Below are 23089 nucleotides of genomic sequence, written 5' to 3' on the forward strand. Positions count from 1 at the left end.
GGTCAAATGTAAGAATAAGTAATAGTTTGTCATGATTTTATGGAAAAAGTCAAAGTATAGTTTGTCAGAAAAAAATATATGGAAAAGTCATTGTGTACAATAGTATGTTGAAAAAAAAAATAAAAATAAACTCAATTTATTACAAATGAATGAATATTTTACCAAGTTATAAAGTTTTGCATCCATTAAAGTGTAACTATCAGTATCTTTGTAGGAGAAAGTTATTTCCAGAAAACTGGATTGTCTTACTAAAATCCCAGAGTGCCTTTAAGAGTCACAGTCTTAAAGAAAATCTGTTCAGAAAAAGTACTTAACTTTCTACCAGTTGTAAAGTTGTCATACATAAAACTGTATCCAAAAAGTAAGTGAAAGACAACGGGGGAAAAAAGCTAAATCTGCCTGGTGTCAGTAAAAAAAAAAAGTGTTAAAATCACCAACTTGCCTTTTAGAGTTGTCAACTCTAAAAATGTTCCTACATAAAAGTGTATCAAAAAAAGTATCTTGGTAGCTGAAAATAACTAAAATATCAGAGAAAACCTACATTGTTTAACTGAACAAGTGTTTAAAAAAAAAAAAAACGGGGTATTAAAGAAACCCCATTCCTTACAAAGTACTTCATATTATACCCTTTGTTAAGTGTTGCATACATCAAAGTGTATCTAAAAGTATCTTGGTAGCAGAAAATAACTAAAATATGTAAGGTTATCAGAAAAAAAACCTACATTGTTTAACTGGACAAGTGTTTTAAAAAACGGCCATTAAAAGAAACCGAATTCCTTACAAAGTACTTTATATTCTACCAGTTGTTAAGTGTTGCATACATCAAAGTGTATCTAAAAGTATCTTAGTAACACAAGAAAAGAGAAAAAAGTTTAAATCACAAACTTGCCTTTTAGAGAAACATTCTTAACCTGTTTCACGCCTTTCCCCCGGTACCGGGCGGATAAACGCGTCATTTGCAGGAAACAACGTCTAAGGAATCTTAATATTGAATAAAACTATGAATGTGTTATATCCATGTAACGGGAAGAAACTCAGCTAACTGATCTTTTTAATTTTTTTTTTCAAAAAAACCCCACAATGCTAGCACTCAGCCTCTGAATTAGCCTCGATCGAAAAAACGGGACCGACAAAGGCACATAAACTCACTCAGAACTCCCTTATTACTTATCCTAGATGCACAACCAAACACTATTTTTTGGTGTCCTGGAGACACTGAATCTAACGGTGCCCACCTCAACACTCAGTGATAAACATTCGCGACGCTATCAATGAAAGCGTACATCATCACATGTGGAGCCAAGAAGCTAAACATGTAAATATGGCTTACCTTGGTCAAAAGTGGTCTTCAATGGCATTAAAACGATAAAAAAAACGATGCTGCAGTTAATCCATAGGTTCATCCTATGTGTCTGTGCCTTCTTTGAAATTATTTCTGATAATCCATAAGCAATACAACTGCGTTTTAGTTTCCAAACTCCAGAAGGAGACATTCCTCCAGTTTAGTTTCGCTTTCCACACGCGAAGCGGCAACATTTTTTCTTTACAATGTGTGTCTATGTGAGTATCCTCCTTCGATTCTATTGGCTCTAACGGTCACAAGGGTATGTCAACCAACCAGATCGAGCAAGGGGGGCCAGAGATAGGTCAAATCCACCCAAATGACCCCAGATGGCCCAGTTTTTGGCTAAATCTCTCTAAAAAGGTCAAATTTCACTTGTTTTGCATCAATCTTGATACAGGGTACTTATTATATGTTGTACTTTGGATTCCTAAAGCTTTTAGTCTACTAACCCATCATCCAAGGGTAGTTTTCACTATCCGTAAAAAAATAATTTTTGGACGGACACTATAATTTACAGTTTTTTACTATGTAAAATCTGAATTTTCTTTAAAATAAAAAACATTTATATTGATTCTGACACTTCTACATCCAACTCACAGGTTTATCATTACTTTGAGAAAAGATTATTAATTTAACCCTTTTAGAAGGGAAGATATGGTCATTTGTTCTGGGAATGTCATTTTCGAGCCTGAGACCTGAAAAACAGGCTCAGAGTGGAACAGGTTAAATAACATCTATTTAGACAAAGTATTTCATTTTTTTCTCGTTTTAACTTTTTGCATACATAAACGTGTATCTTAGAGTTCCTTTGTGAGAGAATTACGCACAAATCTGTCATATCAAAACATTCTATTGCAGTATTTTATCTGTTTTATGTGCTATATATATATATATATATATATTTGTTGCACTGCTGGAGGAGCCTGTGACCTATGTTTTTCATTGACATATCTACACTGGAGCTAATGGGCATATGCCATAAAGCCTTGAAACTTGGTGATTGACATTCTACCAGTTGTGAAGTTGTCAGACAACACACTGTATCTAAAAGTATCTTGGTAGCAGAAAAAAAAAAGAAAAAATCAGTAAAGTCATTTAACAAAAACATATATTTAAAAAAGTAATGTTAGTCAAGTCAAGTTATCAAAACTGCATTGTTTCATCGAAACAGTGTTAAAATCACAAACTCTCCATTTAGAGTTTGATTCTTTAAGAATCTCAATTCATTACAAATTAATGAATATTTTAAATATTAAAGTGTAACTATAAGTATCTTTGTAGGAGAAAAAAACAAAAATCATTTAAGTTATTTCCAGAAAACTGGATTGTCTTACTAAAATCCCTAAGTGGCTTTAAGAGTCACAGTCTTAAAGAAAATCTGTTCGTCTTAGTGGGGTCCTTAGTTTTGGATGATTTGCTGAGTGGGGTGGGACTTATTGCATTGAGTGGGAGGTGTCATCTGTAGAAATGAGAGTTTCTTTCACCCGTATAATGTCCCTCGCTGTTTGACTCTTTTTAAAAAGTTATTTTTCATCTATCATTTTCAACCAAGCAGCAAGAGGTCAAATTTAAGAATAAGTAATAGTTTTTCACGATTTTACGGGAAAAAGTCAGAGCGCGATGTCACATCTTAAAGACAGCTTGAACTGGATAGATGGTTAGTCTTTTTCAAACATACCATATGTTCTGCATGTTAGTATATCTGGCCAATCGGGTTAGGCCCTACTGCCCCACTCCCGGGAAGTCACGCTTTGGGAAGAGGTGTTTCATTTGACAGATCTGACTTGATTGTTGTTGTGATGGCTGAAGGAGAGGGACGGGGAGGAAAATTCAGAGGGTGAAGAAGCAGAAAAATAACTTGTTTGTAAAACGGACAGCACGTCAGTTTCAGGAAAGATGTCACCGGTTTTATGCGTGACATGCCAAATATCCTGAAGCCCTACAAAAAAAAAGGTACAAGTATATTGTGTTGAAAATATCGCAAAAAATATATCTAAAAAAAGTAATGTTAGTCAAGTCAAGTTATCAAAACTGCATTGTTTCATCGAAACAGTGTTAAAATCACAAACTCTCCATTTAGAGTTTAATTCTTTAAGAAACTCAATTCATTACAAATTAATGAATATTTTACCCAAGTTATAAAGTTTTGCATACATAAACGTGTATCTTACAGTTCCTTTGTGAGAGAATTACGCACAAATCTGTCATATCAAAACATTCTATTGCAGTATTTTATCTGTTTTATGTGCTCTATATATATATATATTTGTTGCACTGTTGGGGGAGCCTGTGAACTATGTTTTTCATTGACATATCTACACTGTAGCTAATGGGCATATGCCATAAAGCCTTGAAACTTGAAAAAAAGTGTATCTAAAAGTATCTTAGCAACAAAAACAAAAGCAAAAAGCATTAATGTTAACAACGCCTCAAAGGGCGGACTCCTGAGTTCCGTAATGTCCCCCTAACATGGCACTTGGACTATTTACATCATCCAGGGCTCAACGCCTCCAAGGGCGGACTCCTGAGTTCCGTAATGTCCCCCTAACATGACACTTAGACTATTTACATCATCTAGGGAAGCACACCAGTAAATCTTCCTTATAGTTAATAAAGTAATTAAACATTACAAATGCAATATCAGGGGGTCATTAACCTCTTTTTTAATTATTATTACCCTCTTTCAAAAAGAGAGTCCCTTGTAGTTAGTAAAGTAATTAAACATTAGTTCACAAGCCATACAACTTAACATAACATCCTTAGTTAACACAAATCATATTAAAAACTAATCTAATTTAGAGAGGACAATAAATGTTTTAGGTGACTTAGTGAGTGGAAATGACTGGCTTTTTATCTAGTTTGCACAGATTTCTTTTTTACCTAGCTCCACCCCTCACTATCTTCTGGCATCACAGCAAAAGGAAGGGGGTGACAGGGAGGGTGAGAGGGGGACGGGGTGCGAGACAGTCTCACACAACTTCAAAGAGACTGCCTTAATTAACACTAGTTACAAACACTGATCAAAGGACAGACTTCAGAGGCTAATTAGATTGACATCAAAGGCTTATAACACGCCGGTGTGATATCACACCGGCATGTCATAACACCTCAACCCTCACATCAAAGGATATCACACCAATCTGTGATATCACACCTACACGTGATAACACCTCGAACAAAATGGGTCATTAGCATATCAAAGGAGGTCATTAGCATAAGTAGTGGGGGGATGTGACCTGTCACTTTTTATGCATACTAATGTGACGAAAGGGGCATTTGTATAACTACTAAAGCAAACAAATGTAATGCTACAACTGTGCACTTTTTGTTTTTTATAAACTTTGAGATGACTAAGATTCTGTTAAATTAATGCTAATTTGTTGTGTTGAATGTCTGGCCCAGCTGAATTTTGTAGTTATAAAATCTGGCCCAACTGAATTTGTAATTGAATAGCCCTGGTATATATTATACACTGGATCTGACTGGTCAATGCTGCCAAATTGACGCACGTCAACATGTTCTACTGAAACTCAATTAATACACAAATATAAATAAAAATAGGAAATAAAAATCCTGAATGCGTCTTAAATATTACGTGGTTTGTTTATCTAGAAAAAGGAAATGAAATATAAATATAATCCTGAATGCACAGAGACATTTTCATTTTAAAGTCGGCAAATTAATGCAAATGTTGATTGCGGGGGAACATCCTTGCTACCTAGTGATCAAAAGTTCACAATGCTCGTCAAACACACACACACGCACACACGCACGCACACACGCACACACGCACATGCACACACACACGCACACACACACACACACACACACACACACACAGTACACACACACACACATTATAAAGGAGCTGACAGGCTGCTGGAGGAGCCAGAGACTCAGCAGGTGAGAGAGGGTCTCTGATGCTTTATCTTTGAATATATTATATAATATACATTATTATTATTATGAATGCTTTATTTTCTTTAAGTTGCAGCTGATATTAACATGTGTTTCCTCTGTTAAAAGTATGAAATTGTATTATTTTGCATTTTTTATAAAACTTTCTTACTGTATTTATATTGTGGATCATTTAAATGTAGAAGTTATGACTCTAGGTGAACACATAGTGAAATTAAATCGCATATTAATCAATATTCTGAACTCATGCATTTATCATTTTCATTACAGACTACAGAGTGAATATTTATGAACTGCTGAATGATGTAAATTGGTATAAAATGTATAAATATAATGTTATTTTTTCTAAAACTATAGTATACAAATAAATCCCACAAAACCACTAAGTTAACATTCCTTAGTTGTTTACATTTTGTTATATTTTTATTATAATAATCCAGTTTTCTTCTTCAAAAGGCCTTTAAACGCCTCGAGAAGCTTCAACAAAAGGCAGAAAAACACATCTCGATTTTCTGATTGTGTTTTGTTTGTTTTAATATTTTATATCAGAGAGTAAAACAGCTCTGTGTGTGTCTAAACAATACTTAAAAAGGGAGAATACAAATTAAGTTCACAGCGACGAGTTAGCAGAAGTGGACTAATGCATTTTGTCACAGTGTGTGTTGTTCTATATTTAAAGAAGTTGAGAAGTATTTAAAAAAGACAACACTGTTATTTTACCTGCTTTAGCAATCCCTTATTTATCATCAAGTAATGTGCATGAGCTGTTTGAATACACTGATTAATCATGCTGGGATTGATCATAAATATATGCATATAATGAATATATTATGTAGTTTTAAGGTAAATATTTGTCAATGTGTCTGTGTTGTACTTTCTCTTTTCCTCTCTCAGTGCATGATGAGTTCTCCAGGGGGTCTTGAAGGCAACATGACTCAGGTTTGCTGCATTATTTCTAATTATCTATGTTTTATTGCTGACTTTGTTTTAAAATTCAGAGTTTCTATGTCCCTTTTTCAGTGTAAATGTCATAATTGCAATTACAAAAGGTCTGTTTTCTAATTGTTTTCTAAAACAAGTTGTTTTTGTCTCTAATTTTCTAAACTGTGTCCACATATTTTATTTAACTGCTTTTTTATAAACCTTAAAAACAATGATCAATACATTAAAACTTGCCGACCATACCGTTTACATTGCACATGGTCTGTTGACCTCACAATATAACATTGTAATATTATATATTTAAATTATAACCTAGTTCACAAATGTGTTAGTATATTAAAGATTGAACAATATATACAACTTTATAAGAATATATTATTGAAAAAATAGCAATTAGTGGACTGTGGTGCATTTCTGTCTTGTCCTCTATCATGGTAGAGAAGTTTAAATGATAGCTTGGTAAAAATAAAATCCATTATCCAATATTTTTCTTAATGTATTAATCCTTTATTAACACAGGGATGCCTTAAACTAATGCTTATTATTTCAGATTGTTTGTTTTTCACCCAAAAACTATATTTAAAATGTGTGTTTTACCGATGCAATAAAAACACTGCGAGATAAATTAGACAGTATATTTTGGTGCACATTTCTAGGCTTGTTTTGATGATTATCAGGATAATATTGGGGACTTCTAGGAAATATTGTTATGGTTTAAATAAGTACAGCCTTTTTTTTTTGTGTGATAACAAAGGCTTTTTTTTTTTTACAAGACTCCTCTTTCCAAACTATTTCATGTATTTGTGGAAAAGCCCAGTCTTCATTAAAATAAAGAAACATATGTGTAGGAGAAGCTTACATCAGTGAACATAACATATTATATTGACTATACCAGATGCATTTTTCTACATTGTCAAGTGTCAACTCGACCAACTGGTAGAGACACTGAGATTGGAGTTATAATAATGATGATTAAATTGATTAATACGTGGTTTTTTTGTGTCTTTCTCTCCTGTGTTTGCATTAGTTCCTGCTGGTCAGAGATACGTTCACCTCGGCGTTCGTTAAGAACCTGATGGTGGTTCTGGTCTGGCTGCTGCTCAGCTACATCAACGGCAGCCTGGTCGCCACCTTCTTAAGACACCAGGTACACACACACACACACACACACACACACACACACACACACACACACACACACACACGTACACACACAAAGACATCTGAGTAGCCTATTTTTCTTTTTTTATTAGTCAATTTATTAAACATGCTAGAAACAACACAAACAATAATAACTAGAAAATGCATTTCCTGCTGAAAATGCGTGTGAATGCTGTAAACTGTGTACATTTGTTGCTGAATTTAGCTGAAAAAGCTGAATATTTTATGAGTTGAATGGTCTCTGTAGCTGCTCTTAGCAGGTTTTTAAAAAAAAATTGGGAGAATTTCAAGCACTCCTCCACTCTGTTTTGAGATCAAAGCACTCTAGACTTAACGAACTGCGTAATACCCACTAATGTTCGAATCTGAAGAAGGCCTCTTTACCAAGCTCCAAACTAAGTTAAATATCTTAAAAGATGTAAAAGATATGAAAAATCTGAAGAACGACTTTTATAGGTGAATGTGTTGTGATCATTTTAAAGTTGGAATGAAGTCTCTAGCTGAAAATATGTGGAAGGAGTAGCATTTGGCGCAAGGTGTAGGTAAAAGAGGATTTGAAGGTTCCTCTTATTGAGTTACATGTTAAAAAAAGAGTTTAAAAAGCTGAATATTTTGAAAAGTATAAAATATTTTGAAAAAGTTGAAAGTTTCCCATCATGTGCTGAACAGGCTGAATATGTTTGATATTTGAATGGTTTCTGTAGCTGAAAGTAGGCTGAAGTTATTCGATGGCAAAAATATTGGTTGAAGAACTATAGTGGAATGCTGTAAACAGCATTCGCACTAACTAGAAAATGCATTTCCTGCAGAAAATGCGTGTGAATGCTGTAAACTGTGTACATTTGTTGCTGAATTTAGCTGAAAAAGCTGAATATTTTATGAGTTGAATGGTCTCTGTAGCTGCTTTTAGCTCAAATAAACCAGTAAGTTTGTTGCTGAACTTAGCGGAGAAATGCAGAAAAGTGAAATTATCTGAATCAAAATTGTTACAGCTCAAATGCATTGCAATGGCTTTGTTGAAAGTGAAATGTTAAACTGGAAGAGTAGGAAAAATAGTGAAGAAGCTTAATATTTAAAAGAAAATGTATAGCCTCAATGTCCTGAAATAGCTGAATAATTTAATAGTTGAATGATTTCTGTAGCTGAAAGTAGGCTGCAGGAGTTAGATATTACATGTAAGTAGTAGTGAATGAATGTGTATTAAGAAGAGAAAATAAAGTAAAAAGGCTTTGAAAAGCAGCAGAATATTTTAACTGCAAACTTTTGAATTAACTTGATGGCGAGTGATCTGTCGCCATGGCAGCAGCATTTGATGAAACTCCATAATACGCTTAGATGTGTTGATGGCTGCATCGTTACCAAACCTGTGAAGTTTGGGGCCGCATTTTCACTGAAGTTATGAGAAAACCGTGTTTCATGGTGAGCATTGTGTTGCCATGGCAACGGCATTTGAAGAAATCTCAAAACGGTCATGTAGATGTCTTCACAGCTGGACTGTTAGCACACATGTGAAGTTTGAGCACTTTTTGACCATTTTCATAGGAGTTATAGCAATATCGTGTTTTATGGCGAGGGATGTGTTGCCATGGCAACAGCTTTTGAGGAAACTCACTATTGGCACATAGACATGTTGAGGGCTGGACCATTAACCATTATCTGAAGTCTGGTGCTGTGTTGACCCTGTTCATAGGCGTTACGACAACATCTTGTTTTTTGGCGAGGGATGCGTTTCCATGGAAACGGCATATGGTGAGATGTCAGATTTGACATAGAGCTGTTGAGGCATGGACCGGTGATATACAAGTGAAGATTGGGGGACGATCGGACCGTGTCAATTGGAGTTACAGCGACATCGTGTTTTATGTCGAGGGATGCGTTGCCATGGTAACACCACGTAACATCAGATTTGACGTAGAGCTGTTCAGGGCCACAGTGTTAACCATCATGTGATGTTTGGTGGCGTTCTGAGCATGTCAGTTGGAGTTATGACATCATCACTCAGGTGTTTGTGTTTGAGGTAACAATGTTATCAAACACTTGTGCTTGAGTCCAGGGATCAAAGGTTTCCATGGTGATATGCAGTAATCAGTGAGAGGAGAGCCTTTCCATTGATCTGAATGAGAAATGAACCTCTTACATGTGAACGTTTTGTTGAAGAACCGTAGCAGATATCGGTGAAATTTCAACGTGTGAAGCGTCTCAGAACCCTGAAGAGCGTCTGAGTCTGCTTTTTATGTACTTTTGGGTCAATAATGTGGCCTCTTTGGCAGATTAACTAAAGGTGTGCGGCTGCTGCTGTGAGGAAAGATCAGGCTGAATTTACAATGGGCCTTAATGGAGACATGTTGAAAGTTGTTGTCACTTGATGCCCTCAAGAGGCATTTTGTTTAATTATTTTTGCTTAATTTGTTTTTATTTTCCAACCTAGGAGAGGTATTTCTACGTTTTACATGACAAATGATGTCTCAGGAGTGTAGGATTTGAGAATTATGGCAAGTTAAAAAAAAATATATGAAGGCGAATTTCAAGCTGTCCCCCACTCTAGCTGTGACATCACACACTCTAGCCTTAAAAGGCTGCGCAATACACATTAATGTTAAAATCTGAAGAAAGCCTCTTTACTGAGCTCCAAACTAAGTTAAATATCTCAAAAAGTGTAAAAGATATGAAAAATCTGAAGAACGAGTTTTATAGCTGAAGGTCTTGTGATCCTTTTAAAGTTGGAATGAAGTCTCCAGCTGAAAGTATGTGGAAGGAGTAGCATTTGGCACAAGGTGAAGGTAAAAGAGGATTTTAAGGTTCCTCCCATTGAGTTACATGTTAAAAAACGAGTTTAAAAAGCTGAATATTTAAAAATGTATAACATATTATGAAAAAGTTTCCCATCATGTGCTGAACAGGCTGAATATTTGGAGATTTGAATGGTTTCTGTAGCTGAAAGTATGCTGAAGTTATTCGACGGCAAAATATTTGGTGAAATAATAAGAAGAAGAAGAAGATTAAAGAACAGAAGAACTATTGCACAGCATTCACACTAATTATAATTATAACAAAGAGCAGCAAAATAAAAAAACGTTCAAGGTATAAAAAAATGTATTTGTCATGTTCAAAAGGAGCAAGAAGAAGCTTAAAAACTGTTCTGGTCCCCCTCTAGCGTACATTGTTCATGAAAATAAAAGTTTAGTTCATCTTCATCAGTATCCGTGATATTTGATTCATTGTTTTAAACAAATCATTTTTTTGTACAAAACAACCAAAAGGAAATGTAATATATGAAAAATAAAATATTTTGTTCAAGGTCCCCTACTATACTGTTTTTCATCAATATATTATAGGTCTCAGATATATACAAAACATGTCTCTGAAGTGTTTGGCTCCAAACACCAAACAGATCATTGCAGCATCCCATAATCCCCTCTGTTTCAGCCCTGTTTCAAAAGTGCTGATTCTCTGTCTGTTACTTTAGATGAAAATAAGGAGCCCGTCCCCACGCCCCTCTGAGAGATATTTGGTTAAAAAGAACACAATGGTGCTCTAGGAGGATTCAGGTGATAAGGGGGGGGTGATGTTACCTTGGTTGGTGATAGGCTAATGGTTACACAAGCCCAAAAATCGTTATGACATCATAAAGTGGCCAAAATCTGATCAGCTCATTATCAGACAGGTTTTTATATAAATGGATCAGGACAAAAAGAGAGAGAATTGTTTTTCCTGAAACTTTCAGAATCTCTTTACACAGAGGGGACACATGTTGATGTAGAAGAGACATGAAGAAGAGGATTTTGCATAATAGGTCCCCTTTAATGATAATGAGAAGATCATTTATTCCTAATCATGCAGCCCTTTGAAGGTTTCTGACCCAGTTTTTTTCTCATTTGTCTTCCTCCAGACTTTCTATGAAGACCCTCGCTACATCCTCTTCATCCACATGGTGATAAACGACAGCATCCAGCTGACCGTCACCATCACGCTCTTCCTCCTCAGCTACATCTTCTACCGGATCAACGTGTCCTTCTGCTGCTTCTTCATCCTGATTGCCGTCTTCACCACCAGAAACACGCCCCTTAATCTAGCCAGCATGGCCATCGAGCGCTACATCGCCATCTGTGAGCCTCTACGCCACACACAGATCTGCACCGTGCGGAGAACTTACATCGTCATCGGGATTATTTGGTTTATTTGCGCTGCTCCAGATATCACCGATCTATTTGTGACGCTAGCAACAGAATCCATGAGCTACTTCCACGGGTCGGTGTCCTGCTTGCGGCAAAACGTGTTCAAAGACCCGATTTTGGCCCAGAAAAGACTAGCGTTCGATGTAATTTATTTCTCCTGTGTGTTCCTGACGCTGGTCTTCACATATTTGAGGATTTTGTTTGTAGCACGGGCTTTATCGTCGGATAAAATGTCGGCGAAAAGAGCCAGAAACACCATCTTGCTTCACGGGGCTCAGTTGGCGATGTGCATGCTTTCCTACATTTCTCCGAGTGTGGAGATTGTTCTGAGCTTGATCTTCCCCAGACGAGGGCGGGAAATCAGATTCGCAAACTACCTTATTGTCTTCGTCCTTCCCCGGTTCCTCAGCCCCATCATCTACGGGGTCAGAGACAAGAAGTTCAGGAAGTACTTAAAAATGTACAGGTGCCGGGTCAACGTGAAGATAGTGGCCCCAGCAAACAGAGATGACGAGTAGAAAATGACATGAAAAGAGACATTTCGAATGTAATCGTGAACATATATATAATGATTAAAGGATTTTAGAGTCACTGTGATGCAGGAATTAATCTTATATCCTGAAATGAGTCAGCATTTTATCACTTCCTGGCAGAGAATGCAAAAGTACACACATCCTTTACTCAAGTAGAAGTACAGATACTCGTGTTTATAAATACTCTGGTAAAAGTAGAAGTACTGACTAAACTTCTTTACTCAAGTAAACGTAAAGAAGTATGGGCTTTGAAATGTACTTAAGTAAAAAGTACCCATAACTACCAGCTGTTTTAAAGAGTACCTGACCTCCCTTTATATTAATAGAACAATAATGTCATTGTTAGCTAATGAATGTTTCCAGGCTGAACAACGGCAACATGACAACGTTTTCATTGGTCCCTCTTCTTTAGAGAAGACCAGGAAATGATGGATACACGGATCGTGTTCAAATCAATAGGCACGCAATGACTCTAAATAATAATGATCACGCCACCAAACACACATTCAAACTAAAGGAACCAGCCTGTTTGGGAAATGTAAGAAGTAGAAAGTAAAGGTATTTGTGTTCAACATGTAAGAAGTAAAAGTAAAAAGTCGTCAGAAAAATAAGTAGTGGAGTAAAGTACTAATACCAGAAAAATGTACGTAAGTACAGTAACGAAGTATTTGTACTCCACTGCTTCCACCTCTGCTTCCTGGTTCCCTCATCTGGAGGTCAATGGTTTTTTGGACGTGTTGTTTTGGTTTTTCATCCTGAAATAAAGTCTGTTGTTAACACAAGCTGAAGACATTCAACGTTTTGTTTTACAGACATAAAATATGTCAGTAAATACCCCACTGGTGAATTTATACACAGCGGTTGCTAACAAGTGTCTAAATGAGACGACTAAAGTCATCAAGCCCAACATTAGCCGCCTTCAGCTTAGCGGTGGTGACGTGAAGTCATGTGACCGAGCTGTAGTCCCTTTTGGTTCAGAAATCATGAAGTGGTGTTAATATGTGGAGATTATCCTGCTGAACAAAATGTGTAAGTATCATAAACGTTTGTGATTATTTTCTGACATTATCCATCCCATTTGCGATGCTACCTTTAGGGTCGGCCTACAAAGAAACGTCACTACAGCACCAATCTATGAAGGGGTATGAAAATGGCTGGAAAAAATATGAATTGTGTTTTTCATTTGTGTATTTATTACAATAAATAAAATACAGTCCAAACTGAACCCAGCTATTTATTTTTTCATTTCTAAAATATGTATTTTAGACACATGTCATTTACTAGAGCACATAACAAAAAACAATGTGCTGGATACACAGAGACATAGGTGGATTTTACCTCCAGATTAAAATAAAAGATATCTCACATCCTCATGTTTGTCTTTTCTCTGACGCGATGATGACGATAAATTAAAGCATCTCTGGTTTGAAAGTGTTTATAAAGACGGCTCCATCTCTCTGAGCTTCAGAGAGTCTGACCCTCAGGTAGGTGAAGCTGCTGAATAATGTGTGTGTGTTTCACTGTCTGAGAAAGTAGTTGCATGTTTCTTCACAGATGTATTGCCTCTATGTCTGCAGCTTCAGCTCTGTGTGTGTCTAAAGAATACATTTAAAGGGAGAATACAAAGGAAGTTCACAGTGATGAGTTAGCAGAAGTGGATTAATACATTTTGTCACAGTGTGTGTCGTTCTGTATTTAAAGAAGTTGATTTAAAACAACTAGAAACCAGCATACACTTAATTAAGAATCATGCAGTATTTTTAGGTTGTGTTTGCTGCTTCATGAGCGCATTTATTACCTGTCCTTTTGTAGTAAATACAGTCTTTTTGTGCTTTAATAGGGAAATGCAACACAGCTTGTGAGTGGAGAATATAAATTAGGTTTACAGCGATGAGTTAGAACTAGATAAGTGCATTTTGTCAAAGTGTGTGTTGTTCTGTATTTAAAGAAGTCGATTTAAAAAAGACAACACTGTTATTTGACCTGCTTTTGCAATCCCTAATATACGATCACTTAATGTGCATGAGCTGTTTGAATACACTGATTAACCATGCTGGGATTGATCATAAATATATGCATTAAATGAATATATTATGTAGTTTTAAGGTAAATATTTGTCAATGTGTCTGTGTCTTACTTTCTCTTTTCCTCTCTCAGTGCAGGATGAGTTCTCCAGGGGGTCTTGAAGGCAACATGACTCAGGTTTGCTGCATTATTTCTAATTATCTATGTTTTATTGCTGACTTTGTTGCAAAATTCAGAGTTTCTATGTCCCTTTTTCAGTGTAAATGTCATAATTGCAATTACAAAAGGTTTGTTTTCTAATGTAAAGCAATAATGTTTTTTATCCAGGTTGTTTTTGTCTCTAATTTTCTAAACTCTGTCCACATATTTTAGAAAACTGCTTTTTTATAAACCTTAAAAACAATTATCAATACATTAAAACTTGCCGACCATACCGTTGACATTGCACATGGTCTGTTGACCTCACAATATAACATTGTAATATTATATATTTAAATGATAACCTTGTCTGGTACTTTTTATCCAAACATTAAGACTGTTCTCCTGATTCACAAATGTGTTAGTAGATTAAGGATTGGACAATATATACAATTTTATAAGAACATATTATTGAAAAAATAGCAATTAGTGGACTGTGGTGCATTTCTGTCTTGTCCTCTATCATGGTAGAGAAGTTTAAATGATAGCTTGATAAAAAAAAATCCATTATCCAATATTTTCCTTAATGTATTAATCCTTTATTAACACAGGGATGCCTTAAAGCTAATGCTTATTATTTCAGATTGTTTGTTTTTCATCCAAGAACTATATCTAAAATGTGTGTTTTACCGATGCAATAACAACACTGCGAGATAAATTATCCAGTATGTCTCGGTCCCAATTTCTATGCTTGTTTTGATGATTATCAGGATAATATTGGGGACTTCTAGGAAATATTGTTATGGTACAGCCTTTTTTTTTTTGTGTGATAACAAAGGCTTTTTTTTTTTACAAGACTCCTCTTTCCGTACTGTTTCATGTATTTGTATAAGCCGAGTCTTCATTGCAATAAAGGAACACATCTGGAGAAGAAGCTTGGATCAGTGAACATAACATATTATATTTACTATACCAGATGCATTTTTCTACATTGTCAAGTGTCAACTCAACCAACCAATAGAGACACAGAGATTGGAGTTAAATTATTGAGCATTAATTGGATTAAAAAACGTTTTCTTTTGTCTTTCCCCTCACAGTTCCTGCTGGTCAGAGAAACGTTCACCATGAAATTCTTTAAGAATCTGATGGTGGTTCTTGTCTGGCTGCTGCTCAGCTACATCAACGGCAGCCTGGTCGCCACCTTCTTCAGACACCAGGTACACATCACACACACACACACACACACACACACACACACACACACACACACACACACACACACACACACACACAGAAACACACACAGAAACACACACACGGACATCTGAATAGCCTTTTTGAAGATTAATAACCATTTCAATAGTAATTTCAGTCAACTGTAGTACAAACATTGACTCATTCCAGTTGCCTAAATGCAAAAATGTGCTATTCGATATCATGTAAATGCAAATGATTTTCAATATTTATATCCTGAGCAGTTTGAAGATGTGACCACAGGCTCTGGGAAAATGTGAAGGGCGTTTTTCACTATTTTCTGACGCTTTAACAGATTATAAAACACAATCTATCATAAAAAATATCTGCAGCCCTTTAACACACACGCAGCCATCTGTCTCAGTAGAATTATGCAGTATCTTTCATTTGTGTTTGCTGCTTGATAAGTGCATGTATTACCTGCACCTTTTTAGTAAATACAGTATTTTTGTGGGTTTAATAAGGAAATGCCTCAAGTGAAGCAGCTGAGACAAAAACCCACACTCTTTTTTCCTCTCTCCCTCTCCGACTCTCATTACCTCCCTCCACGACACTTCTTAAGTATAATATGCCTGTCTGTTCTTATTATATTATAGCAAGCTGAATATCTATGGGACATTTATTGAAAGAAAACTGTTTAATTAGAAAAAGAGACGTGTATTTTGAATACTATATTTCATAAAATTGACATTGGATTTCTAAAAATGAACATGTTAAAGAGGTGTATTTTTTTTTTTGCGTCAATTTACTTTTTTCTAAAGCCTGTATGTGTACACAGTAGCTGATGAACATTATTAGTATTATAATATGTGTGTAAATTAGGTTCCTGTGGTGGCTGTGTAGGACTCTGTCAGACTTTTCCACAGTGTTGTAAAGTCGTCACATTTATTATCATGAAATATGACGACAAATATTCAAAGCTTCATTCAGAAATTGGAAAAAAATACATTTGCTACAGCCTTACATTTAATGTAAAACCGATGTATTCATATATCTGGAATATTAACTGATAATGATTCGCACTACCTATGGTTGTTTGTTTCATCACAGTTTTGTTAACAGTATCAGTATGTAGTGTCTCTACTGTGACATATCTCCAGGCTTTAATTTTCAAAAAGCTCTTTATTTTTCTCATACTGCCTGTGCTGCAGCACCTCTTTTCACCCTCTGTCTGAAACCAGAGCCCAGTCTACTCTGATTGGTTAAGAAAACATGAATTTTAGCCTTTGCAGACCATTTACATGCACAAAAAACACACTACAGAAAAGGGCTAATCCCAAAAAGCATAAAAGGGCCCCTTTAAGAAACTAACACCAAGTTCATTTTAATATTGTTTTATTGATAATGAGAAGATAATTTCCTCCCACTCATGCATCCCTATTAAGGTTCCTGACACCAGAGATGGCAAAAGTACACACATCCTTTACTCAAGTAGAAGTACAGATACTCGTGTTTAAAAATACTCTGGTAAAAGTAGAAGTACTGACTAAACTTTTTTACTCAAGTAAAAGTAAAGAGGTATGGGCTTTGAAATGTACTTAAGTAAAAAGCACCCTTTTTATTAATAGAACAATAATGTCATTGTTAGCTAATGAATGTTTCGATGCTGAACAACGGCAAAATTACAACGTTTTCATTGGTCCCTCTTCTTAAAGCCCGCGTCACACTGTCCCGAAATTGACACCCGATGGACACACGATAAAGGAAATGTTCAAATTCGGCTCTGATCGTAACAACATCGGGCCATTTGTGAGGGCATCTTAAGCCATCATATGACCGCCGGTGGAGTTTCTCAGGCTCCGGCAGCAACTTCGTGAGCGGCAACTTCGTAAGGCACTCGTGAGGGCATCTTGTCAAATCGTGTCATCTTCGTGTTATCATCGGTGCCATCGGGCATTCGCCCTCACTCTGATCGGGGCGAATGCCCGATGGCACCGATGATAACAAGATGCCCTCACGATGGCCCTATGAAGGGCAACATTTACACACGAATTCAACACGAAAATGAACCTTCGCAAGGTCCTTCGGCAATTTTGTTGGCATGCCAAAGATTTTGCCACCGCTCACGAAGTTGCTGCCGGAGCCTGAGAAACTCCACCGGCGGTCATACGATGGCTTAAGATGCCCTCACGAATGGCAAGATGTTGTTACGATCAGAGCCGAATTTGAACATTTCCTTTATCGTGTGTCCATTGGGTTGTTTTATTGCACAACAAAATCATGTAAACATATTATGTAAATAACCCAATTTGTGTTCTGTGAAACTGAAAAGGATATAATATATTATTTTGAAGACGAGTTGACAGGAAGTTGTTGTTGCTATGGAAACAACATTACGGAGAAAACTTAATATCTTCTACATATAAAGACGGATAAAGTAAAGAACAAAGTCTGAAAATATCGGTACAGTATCATAGTACTTTAACATAATCGTTTTTGTTACTTTCGTTGTAATTGTATGTCTTAAATGTAATGTAAATATTGCCTTCGTGTGTGGTTTGGGCCATCTTCATGCGAAATTCACAATTCCATATTCGTGTGTCCATCGGGTGTCAATTTCGGGACAGTGTGACGCGGGCTTTAGAGAAGACCAGGAAATTATGGATACACGGATCGTGTTCAAATCAATAGGCACGCAATGACTCTAAATAATAATGATCACGCCACCAAACACACATTCAAACTAAAGTAACAAACCTGTTTTGACAATGTAAGAAGTAGAAAGTACAGGTATTTGTGTTCAAAATGCAAGAAGTAAAAGTACTCCACTACTTCCCACCTCTGCCTGACACTAATGGCGCATTTCCACTACACGGCCTCGCTCGGCCTCGCTCGGTATGGCTAGGCCTCGTTAGGACTGGCTCACTTTATGGCGCATTTCCATTACAGTTTAGGAACTGGGGTAGTATCTATAGTAACGCAGTGTAGGCGGAGCCGTTACGTCATCTTCAATGAGAACCCCAGAAAAACAACACAGCCGTTAGCTGTTAGCACTCAGAGCTCACAGCTCCTCATATATGTTCAGAAACTAGACAAAAGTTAAACAAGTACAAACCACAGACTGTCTGTGTCATGGCGAATACAGTCGCTGCTTTATTTATGTCTGTATAGGCCGTTGTTGTGAGTGTGGACGGTCGGAGCATATACTGCGTTAGCTTAGCCAATCTCCATTTAGAAAACACGCATTTTAAAAGGTTTTTCGCCTGCCGTCTGTCTGCAGACTTGTCAAAGCATTAATTCATGGTTTTTACTAACCGGTATCAGTATGTTGTTACTTCGGCATCATTTTGAAACGTGTATTACAATTAAATCACGGTCAAATATGTCCATCTTGTTGTAGTTGTAGCCCCCTTGCCAGCGATTCTCTCTCTAGTTTAGCATACTCAGCCCGACTCAGCCTCGTTGTCTCTGGCTCTAGACCCACGATTTTATGAGGCCAGAAAAACTGTGAATTAGGACCCGCCGGCCGGTACTAAGCCAAGTGGAATCGCAACCAAAAACGGGCCGCTGACGTCACAGCCCTCTTAAACCGTGCTCCGCGCTGTAGTGGAAACGCGCCATAACATGTTAATCCCTGACCCATTTTGTCCTCATTTGTCTTCCTGCAGACTTTCTATGAAGACCCTCGCTACATCCTCTTCATTCACATGGTGATAAACGACAGCATCCAGCTGACCGTCACCATCACGCTCTTCCTCCTCAGCTACATCTTCTACCGGATCAACGTGTCCTTCTGCTGCTTCTTCATCCTGGTGGCCGTCTTCACCACCAGAAACACGCCCCTTAATCTAGCCAGCATGGCCATTGAGCGCTACATCGCCATCTGTGAGCCTCTACGCCACACACAGATCTGCACCGTGCGGAGAACTTACATCGTCATCGGGATGATTTGGTTTATTTGCGCTGCTCCAGATATCACCGATCTATTTGTGACGCTAGCAACAGAATCCATGAGCTTCTTCCACGAGTCGGTGTCCTGCTTGCGGCAAAACGTGTTCAAAGACCCGATTTTGGCCCAGAAAAGACTAGCGTTCGATGTAATTTACTTCTCCTGTGTGTTCCTGACGCTGGTCTTCACATATTTGAGGATTTTGTTTGTAGCACGGGCTTTATCGACGGATAAAATGTCGGCAAAAAGAGCCAGAAAAACCATCTTGCTTCACGGGGCTCAGTTGGCGATGTGCATGCTTTCCTACATTTCTCCGAGTGTGGAGATTGTTCTGAGCTTGATCTTCCCCGGACGAGGGCGAGAAATCAGATTCGCAAACTACCTTATTGTCTTCATCCTGCCCCGGTTCCTCAGCCCCATAATCTACGGGGTCAGAGACAAGAAGTTCAGGAAGTACTTAAAAATGTACAGGTGCCGGGTCAACGTGAAGATGATGGTGGCCCCGGCAAACAGAGATGACGAGTAGAAAATGACATGAAAAGAGACATTTCGAATGTAATCGTGAAAATATATATAATGATTAAAGGATTTTAGTCACTGTGATGCAGGAATTAATCTTATATCCTGAAATGAGTCAGCATTTTATCACTTCCTGGCAAAGAAGGCAAAAGTACACACATCCTTTACTCAAGTAGAAGTACAGATACTCGTGTTTAAAAATACTCTGGTGAAAGTAGTAGTACTGACTAAACTTTCTTTCCTCAAGTAAATGTAAAGAAGTATGGGCTTTGAAATGTACTTAAGTAAAAAGTACCCATAACTAGCAGCTGTTTTAAAGAGTACCTGACCTCCCTTTATATTAATAGAACAATAATGTCATTGTTAGCTAATGAATGTTTCCATGCTGAACAACGGCAACATGACAACGTTTTCATTGGTCCCTCTTCTTTAGAGAAGACCAGGAAATGATGGATACACAGATCGTGTTCAAATCAATAGGCACGCAATGACTCTAAATAATAATGATCACGCCACCAAACACACATTCAAACTAAAGGAACCAGCCTGTTTGGGAAATGTAAGTAGTAGAAAGTACAGGTATTTTTGTTAGAAATGTAAGAAGTAAAAGTAAAAAGTCTTCAGAAAAATAAGTAGTGGAGTAAAGTACTGGTACCAGAAAAATGTACTTAAGTAGAGTAACAAAGTATTTGTACTCCACTGCTTCCACCTCTGCTTCCTGGTTCCCTCATCCGTATTAGGTGCCTTACAAATAATGGACGTCCGCTCTCGGGAGCGTCGGAGTGGTGCGGTCACCCTAAGTGACAGACCTAAAGTATCCGGGATTCAGGCACCTTCCCTGGCTTGTACATTTTTGGTAATGCGCCCTGGAGGTATCAGACTATTTTAAACAACTTTTCCCCGCCTTTCAAACACTTATTCCTGGGTTTTAGCCAGTCATTTTGCACGATATCGTTTAACATTGACGCTCTCCTGAAAATGCACATATTCTGTGCATTTTCAGGAGAGCGTCAATGTTAAATGATATCGTGCAAAATGACTGGCTAAAACTCTCTTCCAGACATTTAAAAATACTTTCCCCGACCATTTAAACATTATTTCTGGCTTCTAAAGTGCAGTTATGCGCCCTGGAGGTATTATACTATTTCAAACAACTTTTCCCCGCCTTTCAAAATCTTATTCCTGGGTACAAGTGTTATCTTTTCCCCCCTGGGTGTGTGTGAGACAGGTGAACTGAGTCAGCCTGCCAACAAGCAGCAGTCTGCTATCATTTTAAACAGTTCCCCCGACTTTTTAACACACTTTTACCCACGTTTTGAGCACTCATTCCTGGGTCAATGTGTCATCTCTTCACCCTGGTCCTGAATTAAAACAGTTCCCCGACTTTTTAACACACTTTTACCCACGTTTTGAGCACTTATTCCTTGGTCAATGTGTCATCTCTTCACCCTGGTCCTGAATTAAAACAGTTCCCCCGACTTTAAGCACTAATGTGCCCATGATTCAGACACTTATTCCCGGGGCCAATGTGTTCTCTTTTCCCCCCTGGGTGTGTGTGAGACAAGTGAACTGCCAACAAGCAGCAGTCTGCTGTCATTTGAAACATGTTCCCCGACTTTTTAACACACTTTTACCCATGTTTTGAGCACTTATTCCTGGGTAGAAAAGACATGTGCTGTAGCCTGGTTCTCTCCCAGTACTGAGTACTAGTTAATGCCACTATTACCACCACATTTAAAGCAGATGAACTGGTAGTTATCCGGGCTGCTGGAGAGTCATTTTCAGGCTCCTCTCCACAATTGTCCCCCTAAAATGATTTTAAATCATTATTTTTGCATTCCAATGCATTTATTCTATCATTTATATGGTTCCCCAACACAATGCACATAGTCTGGAGCTCACTGGGGTCCTGCATATAATTTAATCAGGCGTTTTAACACTTTTTCCCATGAAAATTATTTTTAATCACTATCATGGGGCTATGAAAATCAAATTCCGGGTAATGCAGAGCACAATTGCACCTTTTACTATTTAAATGTATTTGTATTATATATATTTGGGCTAGAAAGGTGACCTCTCTGGGTGATTTAGTCAGTTTATGGAGCTTAGCCCACAAATCCTGGATGATCCAGGCCGAATTTGGGTGCTCATAGGCGGCCTGCCAGGCGCCCCCACCCGTGGAAAGCAAAGAAAAGTGAAGAAAACGGTTAATTATATCTTAAAATAATCAAAAATGAAGTTTTGAAAAATTGTCAAAAAAATGACAGAGTGCCAACGGAGAAGGGGCTCAACTGTTTGGCGCTTCGGGCCGTTTTTTCCCCTTCTCCGATGGTTGGTGCAACGGAGAAGGGGAAAAGGTTCCTGGGCTTCATTTCCCCTTCCCTGTGAAAAAAATTCATCCATACTTTTCAGACTACCGTCTGCACGAAATCAGAAACCCGGTTTTTGGGTGCACTCAGAAAAAAAACGGCTGTTTCTAATCTTGGAAGAATGTATCCGATGAAAGTGCACTTTGGCTCGGATGAATTTGATGCCTCAAGACCCCCTAGCCTGGTTCTCAAAATACTTTAAGTTTGACTCTGGATGAATGCAAGGGCAGTTTGCAGGGGACTTTGTCTGCATTATGATGCACTATTTTGGGATAGTTTTCTCAATTTAAACACAGACTGTAGATGGCTCGGACACTTCTATGTGACCCTGGAGGATATGACCGAGAGATGACAGACTCTCTTGCGGGGTCATGATGCACTATATTGGGACACAATTTTCTCATTTTGACCCCTTTTCCTGGTTCTCACAAAAGTTAACTCTGATTATTTTGCCCATGGAGGAATGCCAGGGGAGTCGACAGGGGACTCCTTTCGGGGTCATGATGCACTATATTGGGACACAATTTTCTCATTTTGACCCCTTTTCCTGGTTCTCACAAAAGTTAACTCTGATTATTTTGCCCATGGAGGAATGCCAGGGGAGTCGACAGGGGACTCCTGCGGGGTCATGATGCACTATATTGGGACACAATTTTCTCATTTTGACCCCTTTTCCTGGTTCTCACAAAAGTTAACTCTGATTATTTTGCCCATGGAGGAATGCCAGGGGAGTCGACAGGGGACTCCTGCGGGGTCATGAGGCACTATTTCCGGGTACTTTTTTTCATTTTCACCCAAATTTCCCTGGATGAAATATATAT

The 23089-nt window shown here is 37.7% G+C and overlaps 3 protein-coding genes across 3 annotated transcripts in view; 2 read left to right on the top strand and 1 right to left on the bottom strand.

Annotated features, from left to right (window-relative positions):
- Nucleotides 1-23089, bottom strand: part of LOC117475663 (nuclear factor 7, brain-like) — an 863632-nt gene that overhangs the window by 565849 nt on the left and 274694 nt on the right. The window lies entirely within an intron of this gene.
- Nucleotides 7066-12059, top strand: LOC117475386 (odorant receptor 131-2-like). The gene is made up of 3 exons (XM_034121531.1): nt 7066-7094; nt 7244-7352; nt 11256-12059. The coding sequence occupies exons 2-3, from the start codon at nt 7281-7283 to the stop codon at nt 12057-12059; spliced, it is 876 nt and encodes a 291-aa protein (XP_033977422.1). The 5' UTR covers nt 7066-7094; nt 7244-7280.
- Nucleotides 15344-19906, top strand: LOC117475387 (odorant receptor 131-2-like). Its single transcript, XM_034121532.1, has 2 exons — nt 15344-15454; nt 19100-19906. Exons 1-2 carry the CDS (start codon nt 15362-15364, stop codon nt 19904-19906), a joined length of 900 nt encoding a protein of 299 aa, XP_033977423.1. The 5' UTR covers nt 15344-15361.

The sequence above is a fragment of the Trematomus bernacchii genome, unplaced genomic scaffold (genome assembly GCF_902827165.1).
Source record: "Trematomus bernacchii unplaced genomic scaffold, fTreBer1.1, whole genome shotgun sequence".
Taxonomy (NCBI): Eukaryota; Metazoa; Chordata; class Actinopteri; order Perciformes; family Nototheniidae; genus Trematomus; species Trematomus bernacchii.

Excerpts from the sequence above, each read along its gene's own strand:
- LOC117475386 (XM_034121531.1), top strand. The coding sequence starts at position 7,281 with ATGGTGGTTCTGGTCTGGCTGCTGCTCAGCTACATCAACGGCAGCCTG. Across the intron at positions 7,353-11,255 it reads CCACCTTCTTAAGACACCAG|ACTTTCTATGAAGACCCTCG; the intron begins GTACACACACAC and ends GTCTTCCTCCAG.
- LOC117475387 (XM_034121532.1), top strand. The coding sequence starts at position 15,362 with ATGAAATTCTTTAAGAATCTGATGGTGGTTCTTGTCTGGCTGCTGCTC. Across the intron at positions 15,455-19,099 it reads CCACCTTCTTCAGACACCAG|ACTTTCTATGAAGACCCTCG; the intron begins GTACACATCACA and ends GTCTTCCTGCAG.